Here is a 24,681-nt window from a genome sequence, read left to right as displayed (position 1 = left end):
CACCTGCGTCAGGGATCCCGGGAATAGCATGGGAGAAGTGTAGTGGCAGATTCTTGCAAGTTCAGTGGACAAAGGCACAATGAAGATTGGGCCACATTGGTCTGGCAAAACAAATGTTGAGAGCAAGCATTCAAATAGACTTAGTATTGAGCAGGTTTTCAGAGAACATTTTTCAGTTGGATGAAAAAGATACAGCGACTGGTACCCTTTGAGTTGAGAATCTAGTGACCGATTTTCAAATGGCAGCATAACATTGAGAAAATCTTTCACGCCATGCAAATCATTTACCAAAACAGGACTAAATACAAGGGAGTAGTTTAATGCAACTCCATTTCTCCAGCGTTGGTAACTTTCATAGATTCACATGCTGTGAATATTTCCCGTCATCAGGTTAGGGAAACCTCAGCAACTTTAACATAGCGTTTTCCTATGGAAAACTTTGACACAGTGTCCCATCAATGTCTTTTTGGGGGCTTTAGGGTGCACCAATATGATGTCTTGTATAAAGAGCCCCACCCCCGCGGCTTCCCTTCAGATTTTAACCTCCTAAAGTAGATGAACCAAAGTTTGCCAGCAGGGGCATCCGGTGGGCGCATGTGAATCCATGAAAGTTACCAACGCTGGAGAAGAACAAGTTACTTACCAACTGTAACGTTCTTTCGACTGGATGTTCCTCCCACGTATTCCTCATCTTATGATAATTCGTTATCTCCAGCTTCGCTGCTTCGGAAAAAAATTCTCGGCGGAGGGCGCTGTGCTCGAGGTCGTGGCGTCGATTGTCCCTCGACGGTCTCCATACCGTGTCGACGTCACTGATGGTATAAGTAGCTCGAGCCGCACCCGATGCTCCAGTTCTGTTTTTTCGATGAAAACATAGGAGGAACACCCAGGCGTGCCCCATGACTGATGCACACTTCGTGAGAGGAAAGTGTAACAAAACGTAAACTGTACTGCGGGGTAGGATGGGAGGGTCGATGAGGAATATGTGGGAGGAACATCCAGTCGAAAGAACTTTAGTTGGTAAGTAACTTGTTCTTCGAATGGATTGTGTCCTCCCACGTATTCCTCATCTTATGATAGACTCCCATAGCAGTAGTAATTTTGGAGGTGGGAGTATTAGTTTATGGACAGAATGCAGAACTGCCTTGGTAAATAAACCCTCATAAGAGAAGGCAGTATCCAAACAGTAATGTTTTACAAAAGTGTGTATTGTTTACCAAGTAGCAGCTGAACAAATATCTGCTGCCGGGACTCCCCTCTTTAGAGCCGTAGAAGTAGCCATACCCCTTGTAGAATGGGCACGAAGCCCATCTGGTGGGTCTTTTCCTGCTAACCTGTAGCATTCAGTTATGGCTAAGATGATCCAGCGGGATATGGTCTGTTTTGTTACAGATAATACTAGTTTATGACCAGTATAACCCACAAATAGTTGGTCATCTTGCCTCAATTTAGCCATTCTTGAGATATAGAACGTAAGAACCCTCTTGGGATCTAGTCTGCAATCTCTCCTCTTCCTTTCCCAAATGAGGAGGCGGATAAAAAGTTGGTAATATTATCTTTTGCAACAAATGGAAGTCTGAAACTACCTTTGGTAAAAAGGAAGTTTTAACTTTAAGGACTACCCTTATAAAAAGTAGTAAATGGCGGTTTGCATGAGAGAGCCTGAAGTTCGCTAACCCTGCGGGCTTATGACAAGGCCACAAGTACAGTTTTTAATGTTAAGAGCCTCAATGGGCAGGAGTGCATAGGCTCAAAAGGTATACAAGTCAATAATTTTAGTACTAGATTTAAGTCCCAAGTTGGGACATGAAAAGGTACTGGGGGGTATACATTAGTAAGCCCCTTTAAGAATTGAATGATAAATGGAATTTTGAAATGTGAAACCTCTTCTGAGGAGCGCTTGAAAATAGACAGCGCAGCAAGGTACCCTTTAATTGTCCCTATCTGGAGCCCCAGATTGGCTAGATACAGTAGGAAAGAAAGCACCATTGGGGTGCCACATTGAAAAGGGTCCACATTATTATCTTTGCACCAGTTACTGGACTTGTTCCAGCGACATCGGTATAAAGATTTTGTTGCTGGCCTTCTGGCCAAAAGCAAGATCTCCATTACGTCATCCGGAAGATCCCAATCCTTGTATCTCAACCTCTCAGAAACCATGCGTGAAGGTTGAGTGTCTTGACCTCTGGATGGAGAACCCGACCTTCCTCTTGCGAGAGAAGATCCTCTCTTTGCGGAAGACGTATTGGAGGGCAGTTGGACATGTCTAGAAGGTCTGGGTACCACGTCCTCCTGGCCCAATCTGGGGCAATTAGTATCATGGTTGTCCTGAACTTTCTCAACCTCCTGATTACTTGAGGAATCACGGGGACTGGGGGAAACGCGTACAGCAGTGGAAACTTCCACTCCACTACGAATGCGTCTCCCAGAGCTCCTCTGAGGAAATTCCCTTGAGCAGTACTGCTCGCACTTCCGATTGATCACAGTGGCGAACAGATCCACTTGAGGGGTTCCCCAAAGGGCGAAGATCTCTTGAAGGACTTCCTGAGCTAGCTCCCACTCGTGGGAGACTGTGCTCTGCCTGCTCAGCGCGTCTGCCGCCGTGTTTTGCTTTCCGGCTAGGTGAATTGCCGATAGAGAGATTCCTTCTCGTATTGCCCAGAACCAGAGCTGCATTGCCTCTCTGCACAGTGGTAGTGACCCTACTCCTATTGTTGAGATAGTACATGGCCACTGTGTTGTCCGTCATTATCAGGACATTCTTTCCCTGTACAGAGGGAAGAAAGGCCTTCAGCGCTAGTCTGATTGCCCTCAGCTCCAATAGGTTGATGTGTAGTTTGGACTCCGATGGAGACCAACGACCGCTGATTGTCAGATCGTTGGTGTGTGCTCCCCACCCCGTGAGTGAGGCGTCCGTCACTACTGTTATCTCTGGCCATGGTTGCCAAAAGGATTCTCCCTTGAGAATGTTGTCGTTGCAAGCCCACCATAGTAGATCCTGAGCAATTGCGCTCGGGACTTGCAGAAGATCCGACATATTCCCCGAGAACTGGGACCACTGAGTTCTGAGTGCCCATTGAAGGGATCTCATTCTCAACCCGGCCTCTGGTACTAGGAAAATGCAGGATGCCATGAGGCCGAGCAACCTGAGAAAATCGAAGGCCGGTAGATGTTGGGCATTCTGAAACTTCGTTACCATCTGCTGGATGTGGAGAGCTCTCACTTCGGGAGGCAAGGCTTTTCCCGATGAAGTGTCCAAGACTGCTCCGATAAACTGGAGTTTGAGTTGGTATCATGTGGGACTTCTTGAAATTGAGGGAGAAGCCCAGTTTGTGTAGGAAGTGGCAGGTGATCGAAAGATGTTCCCGAGCTTGTTCTGGAGAACTTGCTCTGATCAACCAGTCGTCCAGGTAGGGATATATGTGAATACCTCCTCTCCTGAGACTTGCTGCCACAACCGCCAACAGTTTGGTGAAAACCCTTGGGGCGGAGGTAAACCCAAATGGCAGAACTCGACACTGATAATGAGAATTGCCAATCGCGAGCCTCAGGTACTTTCTGTGCCCTGAATGGATTGGCACATGAAAGTAAGCATCCTGAAGGTCCAATGATACCAACCAGTCTTGGAGTTGTAGAGCCTGAAGGATCCAAGAAAGGGTCACCATCTTGAACTTGTCCTTCCTGGGGAACTTGTTCAAGTTTTTAAGTCCAAGATGGGTCTCAAAATCCTCCGTCCTTTTTTGGGATGAGAAAGTATGGGGAGTACCAACCCCTGTTCCTCTCCGCTACCGGTACCTGTTCTATGGCACCTTTCTCTAGCAGGGTTAAAATTTCCTGCAATAGGAGCGGGTCTGGAATTTTTACGGAGTTGGCTCCCGGTGGATGATTGAGGCCTTTTTAGAAAGGGGAGACAGTAACCTTGAGCTACTGTTTCCAGTGCCCAAACATCTGAGGTAATGCCTCGCCATTCCTTCAGATGTTGAGAGATCCTGCCTCCCACTGATGTCTTGTGGAGCAAGGTCTCAGATTTGGAGGCGGCTGCAGGAGTGGCTGAGGGCAAAGATGACGCTCCTGAAGCTGATTTCGCACCTCTTCCTCGTCCACCACGAGGGGAAGTTTTTTCTGACTCTTTGAGAAGCCTGTCCTCTTCCTCTACCAAATGAGGAGTAGTAGCAAAAAGAACGACCTCTCCAGGAAGATGATCCTGAATAGGTTTTCTGAGGCTGGCGCATGGAGGCACTAAGAGATTTAGCTGCTGCTTTCGAGGTCTGGAGTTTTTCTAGGCTTTCGTCAGCCTTACTGCCAAATAGCCTCGAGCAATCAAAGGGCATGTTAAGGAGTCTGGATTGCACATCCTGTGCAAACCCAGACTTCCTCAACCACGCAAATGTGCGCAACATAGTGCTTGTAGCCATGGATCTGCTGATGCTATCAGCAGTATCCAGTCTAGACTGGAGACATTCCCTCATTGCCTCCTTTCCGTCTTTGACTATATTCAGGAAGCCTTCCCTTTCCTCCCCTTCCGGAATATGCTCAGCCGCCGCCAAAATACAGTCCCACAGGGTATGGGTAAACCTGGCCAGGGTACAGGTGACATTTGTCGATTTCAGGGCCATGCTACCTGAAGTGAAAACTTTACGGGCCCAGGCATCAACTTTCTTGTCCTCTCTATCCGGAGGGATAGTGGGATATGCAGTTTGTTTGGCTGTGGATGCAGCCTGAATAACCAGACTTTTTGGAGTCGGATGCCCGTTTAAATATTCAGGATCCGTACCAGCTGGTTTGTATTTCTTTGGGAAATTACTATTTGTAGCAGCAATGCTATCAGGATTTTCCCAATTTTTTTCTACTGTTCTCTGAAGAGCCCTATGAAAGGGGAGAACTGGGTCTTTTTGGGGACCTTTGACAATTATATCTGTCATGTCGTACTGTTCAAACACGGGTGAAGTGTTACCCCAACCCATGTATTCTACTACCCTGTTCATAAGACCTCTGTGCCCAGAGTCTGCATGTTCTGCAGGGTCAGGGTCGGCAAATTCTAATTCTGGGGAGGTGTCAATTCCACTAGCAGAGTGTAGAGTATCACTCAGGTCTCTCGTTCTATATTCCTGATCAATGAGTTCCTCAGGAACTTGTCTTGTGCCATATGAAACTCCAAAGGGAGTGACTGTCTTCCTCTGAGCCAGATTCCTCATAAATTGAGGACATAGCTTTAAAAAAGTCTGTTCTGGGCAACGGAGTAAATCTCCTTTCTTCCTCAACAATTTCCTTCGAAGGAATAGAAGACTTCGATACAGGTGTCGAAGACGCTCTTGGCTTCGATGCTGAAGCAGTCGACGCCTTCGAAGCCTTGAGCTTTTTATGAGGCACCGGAGATGTGCTCGACTCACGAGGAGCCTTCGACTCACGAGGAGCCTTCGATGACTTGGCGTCGACTCTAGTATCTTTGATACTACTGGCTTTTACCAAGGTAGTTCGACCTCTTTGTCGTCCAATGGAGCGACTTTAGAGGAATGGCTCTTCCGAGGTTCTTTCGAGGGGGTCGGGCCGCATTCTCAAAAACCTCCATCATCTTTTTACGGAACGCCTCCCATTTTCTGGGGGAATCCGACTGTCGGACATCGAATTTCTTCGGTCGATTCAGAAGATGATGACGATGGAGATCTGTCTCTCCTCTTCAGTTTTTTTGACGTGGAAGAAGTGTCTCGATCTACTCCTAGATCGAGATCTCTTGGAGTGTCTATGTCGATCCGATTCTTTCAAATCGGTCGCTTTCTTATGCTTTTTGGACACAGCCTTCTTAGAGGCTTCCCTCCCCACCGACAGTTTACCTCTCCTCTCACGAAGGGCCTTCTCGGTCATGGACTCGCAGGAACCACAGTCGTCGGTTCGGTAACTAGAACCGAGACACCAGAGACAAACTCGGTGAGGATCCGTGATCGACATTTTCGATCCACAATCGATACACTTCTTGAACCCAGTCTTGGGTGTCGAAGGAGTCGAAGATGATGACATTTTCACGAAGAAAATCTGAGCGCGCCGTTCACGATAGCAAAGCGATCGGAAAAACGGAACTGGAGCAACGGGCGCGGCTCGAGCTACTTATACCATCAGTGACGTCGACACGGTACGGAGACCGTCGAGGGACAATCGACGCAACGACCTCGAGCACAGCGCCCTCTGCCGAGAATTTTTTTCGATAGCAGCGAAGCTGGATATAACGAATTCTCATAAGACGAGGAATACGTGGGAGGACACAATCCATTCGAAATGGAATTACAGTTAAGAAACTACTCCCTTCTCTAGCATTGGATCTTTCATGGATTCACATGCTGTAAATAGATTACATAGCAGTATGACAGGAAAACAAAACCCCATGCCATAGTAACCACACAATGAAAACAATCCAATCATAGGCATGAGAAACATTTTTTTTCTGGAACACATACTTTTAGGAGAGCGCCAATCAGGATTCTGTCCCCAACACTGCACAGAGACTGCCCTCATTGATCTAAAGGCATAGATAAGAGATAAAGGAAAAATGGCTCTCTTGCTGTTGGACCTCTCGGCAGAATTTGACCCAGTTGACCATGGGGTACTCTGCAGCCATTTAGACTCAGCTGCACATTTCTCCAGAGAGGCCATAATTTGGATAGAATCCTTTCTTAGCGATAGGGAGAACACCCTCATGGTCCCATCAGCAGCAGCTGACCCTTTCCCCATCCTGTTTGGAGTTCCTCAGGGCTCTTGTGTCTCCCCGACTAACATATTTACTAAGCCCCTTTTTGATGATCTGGACCTTCTCGGTATCACCTACACCAACTATGCAGATGATACCCAGATTCTCCTCCCACTTTCAGGGGATTATAATAAGGATTTGGCCTTGGTAAATAGGGTTTATATCATCCAGGCATGGATGGCAACCCACGGTCTATGCCTGAATGATGATAAAAAAACAGAGCTTATCCTAGGGACTCATTCCAACCTCCAAAAACTAAGCCAGGTCTACACCTCATTTGAAATTGATGGCAATATCATCAAGGTGTCCAAAGAGGTGAAGACACGTGGCTTCTGTCTGGATGCCACTCTCTCTTTCGACAAACAGGTGAAGTTTATGTTTATTGAATTTATATAGCGAAGTCTTTGGCAAGCTCATTAGAGCAGGCAAACACTTTCTCTCCAACAACTGCCTTATCCTAGAGCATTAATCCTCTAGGAGACTATTGTAATGCCCTCTACATTGGAGCCAATAAATCCATCACCCATCAAATTAATATTTTTCAAAATAACGCCCTGCGAGCTGCCCTCGGTGTCTATCGCATATTTCATAGATCAGGCGCCAAAACAACTGGCTCTCCACCCAAAATAAATTTAAAAGTAGCATCCCTTATTCACAAAGGCCTGAACAATGCCACACCGAGCTATCTCACAAACGCAGGCCTTTCCGAAATTTAGACCCAACTACATTAATCTGCTGAGGTCTGCCAATGATTAGCCCACTAGTGCCTACTCATCCCCACGAGACCCTTGTATAGACACATCATTGTCCTGCTTACCTTTGCCCTTATGGACCTCCTCACTCTGCCCATCTGGCCGATGAGCCAATATCCATCTAGTGCCTGTACATATACTGTCCTCATTGTATATTGTACTCATTATGCCCGTCTGTAAACTGCACTTGCCGTCTCCCTGTAATACACTGTATTTTGTATGTAACCCATGACCATACCCTGTAAGGTAAGCTTTGCATTTTCTGTACTGCTGCGCCCGACTAGCTTCGGGTTTGGTACGCATTATAAGTGAATAAAACAAACATTAGACCAAACCCCGGAAGCTGCAGGGCTTCCCTTATTGGAACAGGCGTTAGAGGACCGCACGTCCCACCTGCACATCCTCCACATGTTGCCCCAGACAGTGTCTGGTGAAGGTATGCAGCAACGCCCAAGATGCTGCTTGGCAAATGTCACTGAGCGGGATACTGATCCACAGCACTGCTGCCGCCGGCATGGATCTTGTAGAATGGGACTTAGGGGTGGCTCGCAAAGGCTTGCCAGCCTTCCCGTGGCAAAAGGAAATCGTAGAGGAGACCAAACGGTAAAGGCCTTCCTTAGAACTTGACTGCCCCCCTTGGAGGGACCAAACAGCTGCCTCAACTTCAAGACTTGAGTTTGGTCGAAATAAAACTTCAACGCCGTCTTAACGTCCAAGAAGAATGCTGTCCAAGAATGCAGCGCTTTCTCCGCAGGAATGGCAGCCTTAGCGTAGAAAATAGGCAAGGCAATCGTAGAGTACTTGTGAAACTCCCTAAAGTGCGGATTAGTAGACAGGAGAAACTTGTCCCTCATGAACCTCATATGGCGGGTCGATGACCAGAGCGTGAAGCTCAGAGACCCTCCAAGCCAATGTAATAGCCATCAGAACAGCGACTTTCCACGTGAGGAACTTCGTCGCCATCGGTTCAAACGGTGGCTTCATGAGAGCTGAGAGAACCACATTGAGACTCCATACCAGAGCAAACTTCTCCTGGGGTAATGTCCTGAAAAGACCCTTGAGGAAGTGTTTGACCAACCTATCACTGAACAGAGGGGTAGAGGTGTACAGTCTCGTGATCCTGGAGATGGCCGCCAGATTAACCTTGATCGAAGACAGCCCACCCTTCGCCAGCAGTGGACGATATGGCAGAAGCTGAGCTGTGACACCTGCAATGGCTGCAAGTCTGGTTGCTCTGCGTGCCAGGCACAGAACCTGGTCGACTTTATGACATATGGTACACAGCACCCACAGCCAAGATCCGACGGCAATCCTGCATGAAATCTAGATGTCCAAATTCGGAGTGGTAGGGAGACATGCCGCAAGCCGGAGGGAAGCTGGGTCGTGATGCCACACCTTTCCGTCCTGTGATAGCAGATACGGCTCAGACCCCAGATAAACGGGTTGTACAGTGAGGTGAAGCAAATCCAAGAACCAAGTTTGCCTGCGTCACCAGGATCACCCTGCACTGGACCTTGCAGACCATCTGGATCGTTCTCTGGATCAGAGGAAACTGAGGACACGCGTATGCATACAGACCAGTCCGTGGGAATGAGAATGCGTCCCGCCTATAGTCTGGATGAGCCACCTTGCAGGCAAAAAGCGTGCATTGTTTTCTGGGCTGGCCAACAAGTTCAGAGGGGGGAGGCACCCATTTCCTGAAAATGTTCGCCACCTGCACGTCCATCAACTTCCATTCGTGCAACTCACCAGTGTCCCTGCTGAGAGCGTTCGCCTGAACATTCTGCACTCCCAGTAGATGGTAAACAGTGATTTAACTCCCGTGAGCAACAGCCCAATGCCAGACCGCTGAGCCTCCGGGGACAGGAGCTGTGAGTGCATGCCGCCCTGCTTGCGCAGATAAAACATTGTGGTGGTTTTGTCTGTCAGAATGTGGACCACTGTACCCTGAATGAGCGGCAGAAAAGACTACAGAGCCCAGGGCACAGCCCACAATTCCATAAAGTTGCTGTGGAAGGATGCCTCCTTGACAGTCCACACGCCCTGAAGCTGGCTGAGGTGCGCACCCCAACCAACCTGGGACAAGTCCGTCACAATCGTGTATCTAAAGTTCAGATCCACCAGGGGCATGCCCCTGACAAGGTTGTCAGAGAAAAGCCACCACTGCAGGGCCTTTGCTAAAGCCCAGGAGACGACCACCTTGTCGGGCCAGGAACCCAGACTCTGCGACCATCTGGAGGCAAGAAACTCCTGCACAGGTGTTATGCGAAGTTTGCATGCAGTACCCTCTGGGACCACTACACACAACTATGACCACAGGTGTAAGCAAAACCAACCTTTGGTATAAGTCTGTACCACAGAGTTTTTGGTAGCGAGCCAAGCAGCCAGGCTGATCTCAAGAGGGAACGTGAGCTTGTAAGGGTGTTACACAGATGTCTACAATCACAAGTATTTAGATAGACACTTGCACAAGTTTCTCTGTAAAACAATTTATTAAACAGTTAGAAAACATTCACTAAAAGGAGACAATCAATATCAAAAATATACTACAGTACTTCACACTATCCGGTTCTGTGACATTTAAACTACTTTGAAGGAGGAGAAAAATGGCATAAGACAATAAAATGCATATTACAGTTACTCTTAAACAGTGCAAATAGTTTAAGTTCACCAGAGGAGTTGATTCAATGCAATAGGTAGGCTAAAGTCAATGAGCTGGAGTCTTGTATAGGTAAAAACGGTTCTGGTAGTTTAACGGAAAAGTCTTTGCCACAGTTCTCAGTAGTTCATAGAAGAAAGATTCATATGTCGGGTCACAAGCGGACTAGGCCTGCAAGTTGCCAAAGTTTCAAGCACTCACAGTGAGCGAGAAGGTCTCTTGGTCGGGTTTTCACAGTACCTTGTATTGAAGAAAAGATGCAGCTGAAGACTTCTGTTCCTGAGCCTCAGTCATGGGGACAAGAGGGAGGACGTCAGAGTTGGGGGAGGGGGGGTGGTGCGGGACGCCTGCACTGCACGTTGACTGGTCAAAGCAGGCAAACTGTCAAATCTTCGATTCCGGTAGCTGTCGTCAAGCACACAAACTGGTGACCTGGCTACTCGGTTTCCTGCAGCACTGAGGAAAATACAACCAGCTCAGAGAACGGTGTCCAAGTGGCTTACGAGTTGATTGGTCCCACCAACTCAGAGGGAGAAGTCGTCCTTGAAGAGCTTCTCTGTCAAGATTAACTTGGCAATTCAGATCTTCAGCAGGGCTTCACCGGGCAAAACCAACGGACCAGGAGTTGCAGCAGCTGTCCTCTTCCAGCTCATCTTTGGTTCTTTCGTTCCAGTGGTCGACTGCCTTCCAAGCCAAGAGACTCCTTTTAAACAGTTTTCTCCCATTCATTCCAGCCTAGCTGCCACTCACCTAGCAGGGTGACTGTCCTTGCCGGACAGCCAGCCAATCATGTCAGAGTACATTTGGTCTCCTCGGAGACTAAGCACAGGGCGTTTTGGGCACCTCCCTGACTTCCTGCCCACCCCTGACATGCTGGCGCCAGAGGCGGTCTTCAGTCCTAAAGCCCGCCAAAGGCATAGGAACAAAGGGACCAAATGTGGTTTGGCGCGCAGAGAAAATCTAGAAGGACCTTTCCAAAAATGAAATGGTGAAAAAAGACCAGTTTAAACAAAGGGGGGCTCAGACGCCATCTTGAAACACATGGCTCCTTTGACTTTAAGCTACCGGTGTTCGCGTTGGGAAAATTCATGGTAGTTTGTTGTAAAACCACTGCCACCAGCCATTTTGATAGGACAGGGTAGCATTTGACTGCTACATTAGTTTCAAGACATAGGGGGTACTAGGTAACCCCTCCAGCACTCTATTGGAAGATAGTGTGCTGGGTCTATGAATTTAAAAAGACTAGTAAAGTCAATTTAACTTTACATTCTCTGGGAAACAGTTTATCCCAGAGAAGGCGTTTAAACCTTGGGAGAGCCTAAAAGGCTTCCCTGTGTCACTGCACCGAGGGTGCTGTGTGATACATGAAAAGATGCCACCTAGGGAGTGGTCTAAAACTCCATAATCAAAGAGCACAAGAGCAACACATCAAAATACACGAGAGTGGGGAAAAAAGGCTCTCACTCCAGGTAAAAAAAAAAAAAAAAAATCAAGTCCTCAAAATCCAGCAAAGTCTAAGGTGAAGGGAATTGGCACATTTAGGAGAATTCTCCCAAACAACCGGCCTCATAAATAGACGTGAGGGATGCAGGACGCCGTGGACCCAAGAAGAAACATGTACTCTCGGACTGTGAGCGACCTTCCTGGCGCCCACACGAGACTGCCCTGGAGATCAGCTTCTGTATTCAGAGTCACCAGATTGAGCTGCATGTGAAACTGGGCCCCTAGGAAAATCAAGTCCCTGGATAGCATCAAACAAGATTTTGCGAAGTGGACCGCAAAGCCCAGCTGCTGTAACAGGAGCGCAACTGCCTGGAGAGACTGACATCCTTTGAAGAGACGCACCAATGACCAACCAATCATCCAGGTACAGGTAAACCTGATGCCCTTCCCTGCAGAGGAAGGCCGCCACTGGAGCCAGGCACTTTAAGGTTCTGGGAGCCAAATTGAGGCCAAAATTCAGAACCCAAAACTGGTAATAGTCTCCGAACACGAACCTTAGGAACTTGCAATGTTTGGGAAGCACCGGTATGTGCAAGTAGGTGCTGGAGGTCCAACGATGCCAAGAATTCTCCTGGCTGAACCGATCATATGACATCATGCAACGTCAGCAACTTGAAATTCAGGAGCTGCAGATTGTCAACGTCCGAAGGTCCAGAATAGGATGCCACTTACCATTTGTTTTATTTATTACAAAATACTGGGAGTACACCCCCCGACCCCCTCTGTCCTAGTTCCGACAATGGGACTGGTTTAATCGCCCCTTTTTCCAACATCAGACGCACCTCCTGCTGCAAGATTGACAGATGCAGCTGCAACACTGTCACTGGTGGGATAGGGGGTTGCGGGCACCAAAACTCAGGGGACATAACATACTGCATCCAGCACACATCCGTCAGTCGTAATTAAATGCCACTCGTCAACATGGAGCGCCACTCTGCCCCCTAATTGCCTGCCTCTATGGCAGTCATTGCTGAGGCTTGGACTGCTGGACTTTACCAGCTGAGGCCGCCAGACCCCTCTTCCGCTGCGCTTGAAAATCCTTGGTCCTTTGAGCAGACTGGAAAGAATGTTGGAACCCTGGGGCGCCCGTAGCCCCTGTCGCAGGAACCAGTAAATCTATTCCCCAAGGCTCCTCGAAAGGCACGAAAAGGGCAAAAGAGCATCCACTCCTAGCGTGCCCAGTGACCTCGCTGTATCAGTCTTCCTTCATCCCTTTCAACGCCTCGTCAATCTTTGCACCAAACAGCTGCTCCACTCCACATGGCAGCACCGCAGGCCGGAAATCAGTACAGCGCAGCCAGGCCAGTCTACGGACAACCACACAATTGTTGATCTGTTTGAACCCACTCTGCCACGTCCAACACAATGTTAATGCTGTGGTTGGAGGCTTCCTCCCCCTCTCGAACCAGCAGCATTGCCTCCTTCCTTTGTTGCTCCAGCAGACGAGTGGAGCCAACCGGTGCCACATCTCCCTGTCACATTGAGCCATATTGGTTAAAGAGTAGGCCGCCTTGACCGTCGTGGCCCCCACCATAAGCCCCTTCTTGCCAAACGCATCCTGCTTTCAGGCATCATTGTCCGGGGGCGTCACATACTTGTGCTGACTTCGAGCCTTCCGACACCCCCTCCCCTCCCCCCCCCCCCCCCCCCAACACCACGAACTCCAGCGTGGGTTGTGACGTGTGAAACTTGGGTGACTCTGGAGCTTTAAACTTTTTCCAAGCTGTCCTTGACCGCAGGCTCTGAGAACAGATGGTGCATCATGCGCAGCCTCTCTTGCCACATGTGGTCCAAAACGGGGACAGAGAAGACTGCCTTCCGCCTCTTACCCATGTGATTGAACAAAAAACAGTCCTTTCATTCCTTCCTCTCGAGCAAGGATAAACCGACACTCCTTGGCCATCATTGCATGAAAAGCATCATCTGGTGGAGAGGGCTGAGCCGGGCTGCTCGGGGGATCCACCTCTGGATCAGTATCCCCCCAGTAACCTCCCGCCTGGGCAATGAAGACAGTGTCACGTGGAACACCATCAGGATCCGAGTCCACCAGCTCCCCTTCCTCTGGATGAATCCCGGGAGGGGTGAAACCAACTGGAGACCGCCCTAGCGGTCGAACTGTAGGTGATGTACACAGGAGGCCTGGGCGAGGGGCACCCACATCTTGTTGCAGCACAACCCGTACCTCCTCCACAGGACCCACCGACTCGGCGGAACTGGGAGCCGTGCATCCAACGGCAACGACTGCAGCATGGTCAGCACCTGCATGGACAGCAACAAGTGTGGATTCACCAGCGGGTACTGTGGCAGGACAGTACTCAGGCCTGCCAATGTGGACAGCATTGCCAGCTGCAGATGCAACGCCAACGGATCGAAAAACTGATGACTTAACTCTTCCAGACTTGAGGCCAAGTCATGTCACGAGGTCTTTCTGCAGAATCTCTAACGGGAGCAATGGCCCAAGGCCAGACACCTACTGTCACGGCACCTATGAAGTCAATGGTGCACCTGCCACTGCGTTTGTCAACAAGGAATCCAGTACGGTCGACTACGGAGCAGCTGTCACCAAGAGGGCAGCACCACCGTCTGAGGGACTTCCGTCGACGACCCCCTGGTCTTCTCCGACGAAGTGGACCATTGTGGAGCTGGATCGATGTTTGGAAGACGCAAGGCCTGAAGGGGACCGGTGCCGGTCCTTCGACAACAAGGACAACGCTCCAGAATTTGTCTTCTCTTCATCAGCTGCTGAGGCCTTGTGTGACATCGTCGCCGACTTCTCCGGCCTGGAAAGCACGTCCTTCGACTTGCAATCCTGGGAGCCTTCTCATGAGGGACCGCTCGACCCTCCACTCTGCTGCACTGACCTGGTGCCGGACGACTCCCCGCCTTTCCCAACCTCCAACACCGACCCTGCGCTGCTTATTAGAGGGGTGGTTACGCCTACCTCGCCCTCAGGAGTGAATGCGACACCTTCTCTGCCATAGTAGGTGACTTGGATACGAGCGGGAGATCGGCATATCCACCATAGAGTGCAGAGCCACCTGAATATTATGCCCAAGATCAAACACAGGATCAGACATATGTGCTGAAAATACAACCTGCACAACACACTGATGCAACCACAACAGGCACTGATGGAAACAGGCACCAATATAGACACGCTCAGATGCAACCACAAAAACCAGCACCACAAAATACCATGGTCACTTGGAACGCAGGAGCACAGACACCTACACCCAGAATAGGGAGCGACTCTAGTGGGATGGAACACGTTCACTGGGACAAGGGTGAACCTATACCCACAATAGGTCAGCCCACAGACTATGTACTCCATCCTATTTGTTACACCTGACCCACAAAAGGAACCATGGGTTGCCATGAACACATATGGGGCGACTAGGTCCTGGTGTTAGGGAGAATAGATACCCCAATGTCAGGCATTCCCATGAACGAACAAGGATTTTCTGTGGCTACAATTTTATTCCGTTCACTGACTATTTGCCTATTACTATAGGAGAAAAAGACCTTTCCATGCCACTATTATACTTCTGCCAGACACCAGTCAACATAATGGCCAGGCATATGAGCAAGCTTAACATGACAATCTCATTTACTCATCAGGGGAAAAGTGTGCACCACTCGAGGGATTAATTACAAGAATGCACAAGAATTTGTGTCAGTATTTTGTGGTAAGAAAGCACAGCTGGGTGTGCCTATGGACCCCAACGTATTTAAATATGGAGTGAACCTCTTACTAGCATGGCTTCTTGGGATATGGGGCAAAATATTGCAGCTACTTGCCGAATTCCTATTTAGGCAATAAGTCCTCATGGATGAGGAGGAAGGACATGTGTTCCTGCTAGAATTAGAAGCAGTTCTAATGAGGTAAGAAAGGGGGATTATTCACGGGACTGATGCCGAAGGAAAGGCGAGGCATGCAGTAATAGTTCTTGACAAATGACAGACCGACTGATTTGACAGATTAGTAACTATTCAGATGTAGTATTCTTCATAAGCCTCACGTATTGTGTGAAGTTTGATAAAAAGGGAGGTGCCGGAGAGGAGGGGAATGACAAAAAGGACACCATTTTCCCCAGAGGATTTGGCTCAGGTACCAAACATGCTGTGGACCAGCAGTCCTTATGATGTTGGCCTGCTGAAAGGAGTGGGTGCAGTTAAGATCAAATTAAAGCCATGCGCAATCTTGCCAAGAGTGAATGTCCATTGTCAGAAGCACGAGAATTTCCATGTTTGTGCAACAAAGAATATTAGTGCCATCAGAATCCCCATGTAACAGTGGTGTACCCGGTGAAGATTTATTCAGGATTTATGTCCCTTAGACATTGTTGAAGCAGAATTTCCATTGGCTCCAATTCCAACCACGATATTGGATAACATCCCATCCAAAGCCAAAGGTTTTACAGTGATCTATTTAAAGAACACATTCTTTTCAATTCACCTTCATGAAGCCCTGACCACATTTTTTGCATAGAAACAGAGGGGAAACACTTTTTTTACCACAACAGTACTGAGAGTCCCCTTCAATATTCAACCGGGTCCTCCAGCTGGAAATTCTGGTGTGTGGTGAAACAGAAGTATAGTGCAGGACGGACTCAGTACAGTTGATTGTTTTTGCAGACAAGGGGTACAAAGTATATGAAGAGAAATTACAATATTGCAAGGAAGAGGTCTTGTACATTGGACAGTTGATATCCCAGGAGGGCTGAAAAGTGACCCCCCTAAACGAGCAGAAGCAATCATGAAAACACTGCAGCCAAAGAGAATGAGGGGAAATGCAACAATGTCTGGGCCTTTGAAACTACTGCAGGGCGTGTAAAAGGGGTCCAACGTATGTGCTGCAGTCAGACCTCTTTTAAAAGGGCTGAAATAAGCTCAAAGAGATGACAGTAGCATAGCCTAGACTGGCAAATGATGAAGCATTCAACAAATTAAAAGCAATATGTACAGCACCCTCATGGGACCCACAATTACGCTGAATTGTATCTATTCTCACACTCTAATGGGGGTGTTAATGATAGCGGTGCTCACACAAAACTACCATGGGACACAAACCACTAGCATACTGTAGTGGGATCCAGTGACGAGGCCATTATCCCGGTGAGAAAATGTTGGCTGCAGCAGCCTTTGCAATCCAGAAATCTGCCAGTATCACAATGGGCTGTGAATGTTTTACATGGAGCATGCCCGGTTGTTATTCTTGAGAAACCCAAAAGTACATTGACCACACACAGAGCATCTGTGTACAAAGTGATTATTTCAAACCCAGCAATCAAGATAGTCAGATGCAGAGTAGTGAACCCAGCAACGTTCATAGCAGATCCAGTGGAAGATATCATAAAAACAATTATGAAAACCAACAATACTTCTGGATACAACCCAAAGTATAACCTTATTGAGAACACAAACAGTAGTCAGGGTGAGTCAACCCTACAACACATTCAAAATGGCAGTCAGCTATTCATGGTGAGTAAAACCAGGTTAGATATACTTTATAATACCATCAGTAATTCTGTCAGTCATGCAGTGACACCCGGTTACAGAAACTACTTAATAAACCAACCCAGTTACAGGTATATACTTTGTAACATATTAATGTGTCAAACACAGTTCAGAGCTAGTAAAGCAACTCACTTTCTGGAGGGGACTTAAGCTACATTGATAAGTAAGCACCCCAACTAGGTTTGAATGCACTAAGCAATTTAGGGAAAGCAAACCCCAATTACACTTTAAGCCAATGTATTTCAAGGTAAGTAATTTACCTATTGTTACATATCCACCCACTACCTAGTTGTAACAAGTATACTTTTAAGAAGTGTAGAATACAGTTTAAGGGAACTAATTATTTTAGAATAGCACCAAAGCAAATCAGGCAAGCACAAGCCAGGGATACAAGTTTAGAAGAGCAGCAGCTATTCAAGGCGAGTATACTTTTAAGAGGAGCTACCAGCAACTCAAAGAAGAGTATTAACTCAGACTGTTTAAAATCTGTATAAAGGAGACCAGAGAAAGCAAAACCCAATGGTACACTTTAAAAATGACAATGTTATTCAAGGCAGGGTAACCCTATTGGTAAGCTTTTACACTCAGCTAAGGATCATAAAACAGTATCAATAGTTATTACTTTTCAGAAGGGGGGTTGGGGTGCGCAGTGAGGGGGAGAAACACCATTCAAAATTACTTATATACTTTTTATAGGGCAAAAAGTAATACAAAAAGATTAGCCTAAACCTTAATGACACTAACTTTTCACAGCAATAGTTACCACAAACACTTCCTTAGCAAGTAAGTACTTTTACACTGGTTTTAATTTCAAGACTGCCTAGTCTATAGCATGAGCTTTCTCAGGCAGAAGCGGGACCCTAGTGGTCAAGGAGCCAGCTGGAGGCTGGTCAAGATAGGTGTCAGTTGCAGGAAAGTCAAAGTTCCAGAGGACATACAAGTAAGTATTAGCTTCAGAGTTAAAGTGTTCAGGGACTTTAACAAGGCTCCCTGCATGCGTTCCAGCATTAGGCCTGGGCAATTGGTATTGGCAAACTCCTAACCACACAAATCACCCACTCAGCCTCACAGGATGTACACAATGACCTTAAGGTAAGTATCACCCACGCCCAAACAATATCTTCAGCAAAAAAAAGAAGAGCTTCTGGGTGGATGCCTCCAGGATGCAGCAGCACATGACCCCGTCCCTGGAATCCTGGTCTGGAGATAAAAGAACTTGACAATGGATGAGAAATTGCTGCAGCAGTCGTCGGAAGGCTTCCAGCAAAAGTTCCTTCCGGATTCTTGCGGCTCTGGTTTTTGCACCCTTTTACAGGAGCCAGATTAGGAACAAATATAATTGGTCTAATTCTCTTCACTCTGGGTCCTGCACTCCTGAAGGTACTCCATGGATTTGAATCGAATCTCTAGAGATCCAGCAGGAGTCAAAATTTTGACAGATTCAGACTTCAGAAGGCCATGCACTGCACTCCCGCTCAAGGTCCAAGGGTATTGGTGGTTTGCTGCCCATCAATGTCACAGCATGTCACAAGATGGCTCAGAAAACAGGTCTTCTTGAGATTAGTGGATCCCACTCTGGGTAGGAGTCATCGCATTTGTGACATCAGGTCATCTGGAAGTGTTACATCAGGCTCTGGTTACACAGCAGGCTCTCCAGTCTTTTCTTCATCTTCCTCTACAGATTCAGATCTGGTGGTCGACTTATCAGCAGCTTCCAGGTTCGGAGTATTTATCAGGAACTACAGCACAACTTCTGCAAACTCTCCCTGCAGTTTACCGAAAGAGGCAGTCTAGCTGTCCAATCAGGGCTGCCATAGTACATTAGTCAGTCCAAAGTTATAGGACACTAACTCCAATCACTATGGAGGGACATTGAAAGGTCACCAACAAAAAGAGTAAAAGACTAACTAGTTGAGAGCAGGGAAAAGGATTCCCACTCACCCAGGGACAGGGTAAAATAATTCCCAAGTCCACGCAAAATGTTCTGGGGTTGACACCGGTCAGGAAGACCGACCATAAAGATGAAAATCTTACCCAACATACCCTTTCTCCCTTTTCATAGTTGCTCATCCTTTCATTCAAGAGTGCCAGGTCTAAACTTTAACACCCAGATGTGCTATAGGCCTGGGCATGCGGCTTGTCACACTACACCTCTCTCAGCAAACCTCTCCTCCTCCTTTAAGTTCTCCCCTTCTCCGTGTAAATAATCCCCGATCATCTTCTCCTACCACCCCCCTCCTACAGCCTCTGGGAAAGATTATGGTTAAGATCTTTCCACATTGGCAGCATTGACTGGATGTTGGTTTTCGCTCTAATGCTTAATTGCATGAGTTCAAAGCTTCGCACATCCTCCAATGATGGCCCTCACCTTTTTCTCCCCACACCCTCCAAGGCATGCATGCAACCTTGATGTTCTCGCTGACAGCACTTCATCCTCGGACATCCACCATCACCCTCTCCTTATCTGCAAGTTCTGTTCATACTCATTTACCCTTTCTGCTCATCCTAGTGTATCTTTCAGTCAAAGCCTATCCACCCCGATACTCAAGTCACCTGGTAAAGCTTCCTCTTAGGCCTCCATTGCTACACCATGGCACCTCAATCACCAACACATTTGACCATATCCCTGCTCCACAAGCATTGGTGCTAGCTGGTTACTTATACACCACCAGCGGCTCTTCAAATCCAATCGCAGACTAGCCCACCAGACTACTTAGCTAACACCATCTCTCCTTCCTCGCACCCTTAAATCCAGCACTCCGATCTGTCTACCCCCCTCACCTCTGTGCAGCCTTGCTGTCGCCTTGACAGTCCACACTGAAAACATAAGACGTCAAAACCACCACCAATATTCACCTCTGCCATCAAGCACAACCTACTACATAAAGGAACAGCCACTCTCCCAACAACACAATAATTCCCCCCCCCCCACCTAATGAGCCCATCACTGCACTTCTGACCAGTAACCGTTCCATAGCCATGCATGTGTGCATTTGGTTTCATATAGTGTCCAGACCACAATTACGAGCAGTTCCCATGTCCCCCAAGCGTTTTCAGTTGAGGCAAAACCCATTATGAGCTAGTGTAGGGCATAAGGGGAGAAACCACACTATGAAACTCGGTACGACAAGCAATATAGGGCAAACAGTAGATGAATGGCATTAGGAGACACAAACGCCATTTTGTATTTCTAACGAAGCACAGGCTTGCATGACCGCACCAGCTCAGCCCCATAGAAAGATTTCACTAGGCTAGGCAGCGACCCCCCTGTCCAAGCACAAATCAAGCATCCATATAAGATCCAAGCATGAGCGAACGATTCACCCCCAGCATAAAATACCTCCTTTGTAACGCGAGGTACAGGGAGGGATAAATTATAGATCAATACCCAAGGTGGCGACCTGGAGTGCGAGAGGTGCGGTATCACTGAAGCCCAACCCCCGAGCAGCCCAGGTGCCTGCCAGTGATGCAGTAGTAGGTTTAATGTATTAGTATAAATGTAACATATTTTACGAGAAACCCAACCTTCAGACAAAAGGATGAGCCCAGCTGACCCACGTGGAGCCCGATAGACAGCAGCAAAACCAACCAATACTGGCATCCCCCATGGATCAGGCCTATGTATATGGTCTTGCCATTAAGTGCCACCAGTTTTTACTCTATATGACGCCATACGGCTTAAGCTACTGCTTGTTCTCAGACTAACCAGAACGTTCGAGCAGCAGAGTCCTTTGCTGATATTTATATTAAACCTGGGTATCCTTGCAACGCTATCTCCTGGCCTATTTCGCAAGTGGGTTGTATTCACTCTGGAGTGTGAATAAAAAGGGACTTGCCTTCACAGGTTTAAAATATTTGTAACGGCTCAGTCTACTCCATGCTACTTAGTAGTGTAGTAGTAAACATGTCCCCACTAAATACAAAAGAAAAGTGCCAAATAACATGTGTGGTTCATAGAGTGCTCAATTATGTCCATTATTTTACATTAGCATGAAATCACAAGGATATCAGACTAGGCCTTTCAATAGAGAATTCTCCGTAGCACAGGAAAAGCTTCTGAATCTGTCACTGGCAGGAGAGCGAGCATTTGCATGTGAGTGGAGCCCTGGGTAATGTCATTATGTACCCAGACAGGAAATGCTCTGGTACATGGTGAATTTTATGATGGGGTAACACAAGTACCATTACACAACACATTCCAGCTTTCCTACTGTACACGTCCCTCCTTCCCAGCATTTACTCCTTCGACCCCCTGCATTATGAAGTGGTAAAGCTCAGGGGCAATGCGTTAGTCTTGAAAGAAAGACAATGCAGCGAAACAAAAGTTTGAAACCCGATCTCTGGTATTAAGCAAGTTATAAAATGATAATGAGGGGCTTGTCAGGCTTTCTGGGACCCTCCTCCATGGTGTATTTAAAAGCTACAGAAGCTGGGCTGGTAAGGGGGAGGTGGGGAGGCAGGAACATTTAACAGAAAATGAGGACTGACTACATAAGACGAATGGCCATGGAAAAATGCACACCATCAAATCCTTCCAAAACCCAACCTTGAAGAGCCATTACACAGTGTACAGGTAGGTTATCCGCCTCAGTAATGAGGAGCATTTGAGATGCACATACAAAACCCAAAAGAAAGTGCACTACTGTAGCGCAGCCAACGATTCAAAAGTAACACTATATATTTTTTTACCTGATCAGACAGAGTAAGCGGGGACGAGTAGCCAATCCTGCAGCCATAGGTGAGACAAGACATTTCTGCTGTCAACTCCAGTACATGTGCCAAAGGCAAGTAGCCTACGTAAGTGTCCTTTGGGCTAATGAAGAAAGGAGGGTGCAATTAAGATATGAAATACAGATCATATCATTTGAGTTAATTTAAATTTACAAAAATGCATCCAGTGGACTGGACTCTGAACTGATTTTCAAACTTTGAATGAAAATAAAAGTTAGGAAACAAAATACTGCAACATTGAACATGCACATTCCCTGGTCCTAGACATTTGGCAGCTAGATTCCAGTCAAATAGAGACTCAACAGAATTTGTTTAGAAGTATTACTTAAATACTGGTACCTTAAATGAGGACCATCTTTTAAAATAAATAATCGTTAGGTAGATTTTCATCCCCTTTCCATGCAAGTCTCCCAGCACTAGCCTACTGGATTTTTTTTTGTCAGTTCTGAGTGGGAACCTTTTTCCACACATTCTTTGGGATCCTTTTGCTTTTTTTTTTATACCACGTTTTCGTCAAAGTTTTTTGGCATAGGTCTTTCACTTTTGCAGCACACAGCACTTACTGTTCAGTGTTGCTGGGAGCCCCTTGGGCTTCCCTTTTTATTTTGTGTTATTTGCCTTGTGGGAACAAATGTCCAAGGGCAGGGGGATATTTATTACCATTCCTATCTTTTAAATTGCAAGATCCGCACACCCCACCTTATGTGGCGTACTGAGGGGGTTACACTTGTATCCTTTTCTCACTGCTCCTGTAACTTTTTGGTTAGTGTCCAGCGAACCTGAATCACTGGTGGCAGTGGTTTTATCCTACCTACTTTTGTACAGTTTTTACTCCCAGGCTGTCCTCACAGCCGTGGATGTTCCCAGAAGTGTCAAAGACTCAACATTGTGACTGCGTTTTTTGGACAATAAAAGATGTCTTGTCCTTTCTTGGTCCTTCTGATGTGAAGAGGGAGTGGGGGGGTGCAAGGTGGCGGGGGGGGGGGGGCGGGGAGATGCTGGTTGGTGGACCACTAGAATTGAATCGACAAAGAGGAACGCCCACAGCCACTTCCAGATCACCAGAGATGCCTTCCGAGTAATCACTGCAGTCAGCCGTCTTCCAAGCACCAGGAGAGGCTTGAAAAGGACTGAGAAAGCAAGACTAATTCACCGAGTGGTAATCGTTCTTCACTGGTGCTTTGAAAAGGGTGTTGAAATCACAGAACCATGAAGAATCCTTTGCCTGAAGACACTTCACTCGACTGCTGCGAGATCCATTCCAGTGTCCCTTTTGTCTGCCTCACCAAGAATCTGGTGAGCAGGTCTGCTGCATTGTGGGGCATTGTGTTGCATCCTCTTAACGTATAAGGTACTGTGAGAATTTACCTACAGTGGCTTTGCTGCTCCTGTGTTTCTGGAGTGCCAATTCATGTGTTTAGGAGTTTGCCAATCTGTTTGCCCAGGCCCAATGCTTGTGTGCCTTCAGGGCACCTACTGAGGTCCCTGAACCTTTGCCCAGCAAAGAATGTTACGTGCTACTGAAGACTTCCCCTGGAAACTTTGGCCTTTCTACAGCATTTGCCTTGCCCGTTTGACCCTCCAATATAACCCAAAGACATACATAACTAGATCGGGATGGCCTACTAAAGCCTCTGAAACTGTTTCAAGTATTTACCTGCTTGATGTTGGGTCTGGTTTTGTTTATTCATAACTGAAACAGATATTACAAAAGCGTTTTACTAACTGAATATTACATTAGTTGTCTCAGATAATCATTGTATGTGTTGGGGAGGTGCATCAGTTTTATGCTTAATCCCCTCTCCTAGTAACCCCTCCACCAGCACTTTTTGCTGAACTTCTGGACCTTTCTTGTTCTGAATGTGGCGAGCCCTTCTCACCCCCTTACCCCCCATTCATGCTTACTGCTCTAACCATGGGGACATTTGTTCTTTACTTTTTACAGCACTCTGCAGTGTTGCTGGGAACCCTTTGGGATCTCCATTTTATATTCTTTCATTTGCCCCAAGAACTACAGTTCTTAAGGAACAATGGATACTTTGTATCCTTCCTTAGACAAGAGATTAACACACATCACCTTATGTGGCGTGCTAAGGGAATAACTAGTATTCCCTTCCCTTAGCTCCTGTGGCTTTCAAGTCACAGGGACAACCCTACAGTTATGGCTGGTGGCAGTGGACATGTTCTACTGCAAACTGTATTCACATCCTCAGTTATGCTCCAAAGGGTCACCTATGTCCCAGCATGGTGGCTCCCTTTTGCCATTTCTTGGGTGGTTGTCCTTAGTTAGCCCTTCTACCATTCTAAAAGGGAGCAGACTGAATGCGTTACGCCTTTGGCAGGAACCCTAAGGTGTACCCGCCTAGACTCCAGTCTGTCTGAAGGCAGGAAGTGGGGAGTTTTACAGTCCACTGCCCTTTGTCTGCCAGAGTGCCTGACTGGACAGCCACCTGCCACCTTCTGTAAACTGCTGGTAGAGTTTGCAGAAGAGTGAATCAGAAAACAGAACAAAAGGGGAGGTTCCTGAGGCAGAAGGCAAGTCGACCACTAGAACAAAAGATCCAAAGCTGAAGACAACCAGAGATTCCTGCAGACCCTTCCAGTAACCGTGGAGCAAACACTGCTGTCCTGACCCAGTTTTCTTATCGGCAGAGGGATACCTCCTTTACTTTGACTGGTCGGACCAACCAGCCCTGGGGGCAGATTGAGCCATCCCCTAATGTGCTGTGATTTCCAGGGCTGCAAACCACAAATACCAGGGGACCGCTGACCCATTTGCA

General features: G+C 47.3%; 1 protein-coding gene across 6 annotated transcripts in view; it reads right to left on the bottom strand.

The window, feature by feature from the left end:
- The window catches only part of ACSL4 (acyl-CoA synthetase long chain family member 4), a 492,223-nt gene that overhangs the window by 265,495 nt on the left and 202,047 nt on the right, over nucleotides 1-24,681 (bottom strand). For all 6 annotated transcript variants that reach the window (XM_069612616.1, XM_069612617.1, XM_069612619.1 and 3 more), the window contains exon 8: nucleotides 21,860-21,983. In XM_069612616.1, coding sequence (XP_069468717.1) covers nucleotides 21,860-21,983 — 124 coding nt within the window. The remainder of the gene's footprint in view (nucleotides 1-21,859; nucleotides 21,984-24,681) is intronic.

The sequence above is a fragment of the Ambystoma mexicanum genome, chromosome 5p, assembly GCF_040938575.1.
Source record: "Ambystoma mexicanum isolate Mex_15411 chromosome 5p, UKY_AmexF1_1, whole genome shotgun sequence".
NCBI lineage: Eukaryota > Metazoa > Chordata > Amphibia > Caudata > Ambystomatidae > Ambystoma > Ambystoma mexicanum.
This window is presented reverse-complemented; position numbering and strand designations above follow the sequence as displayed.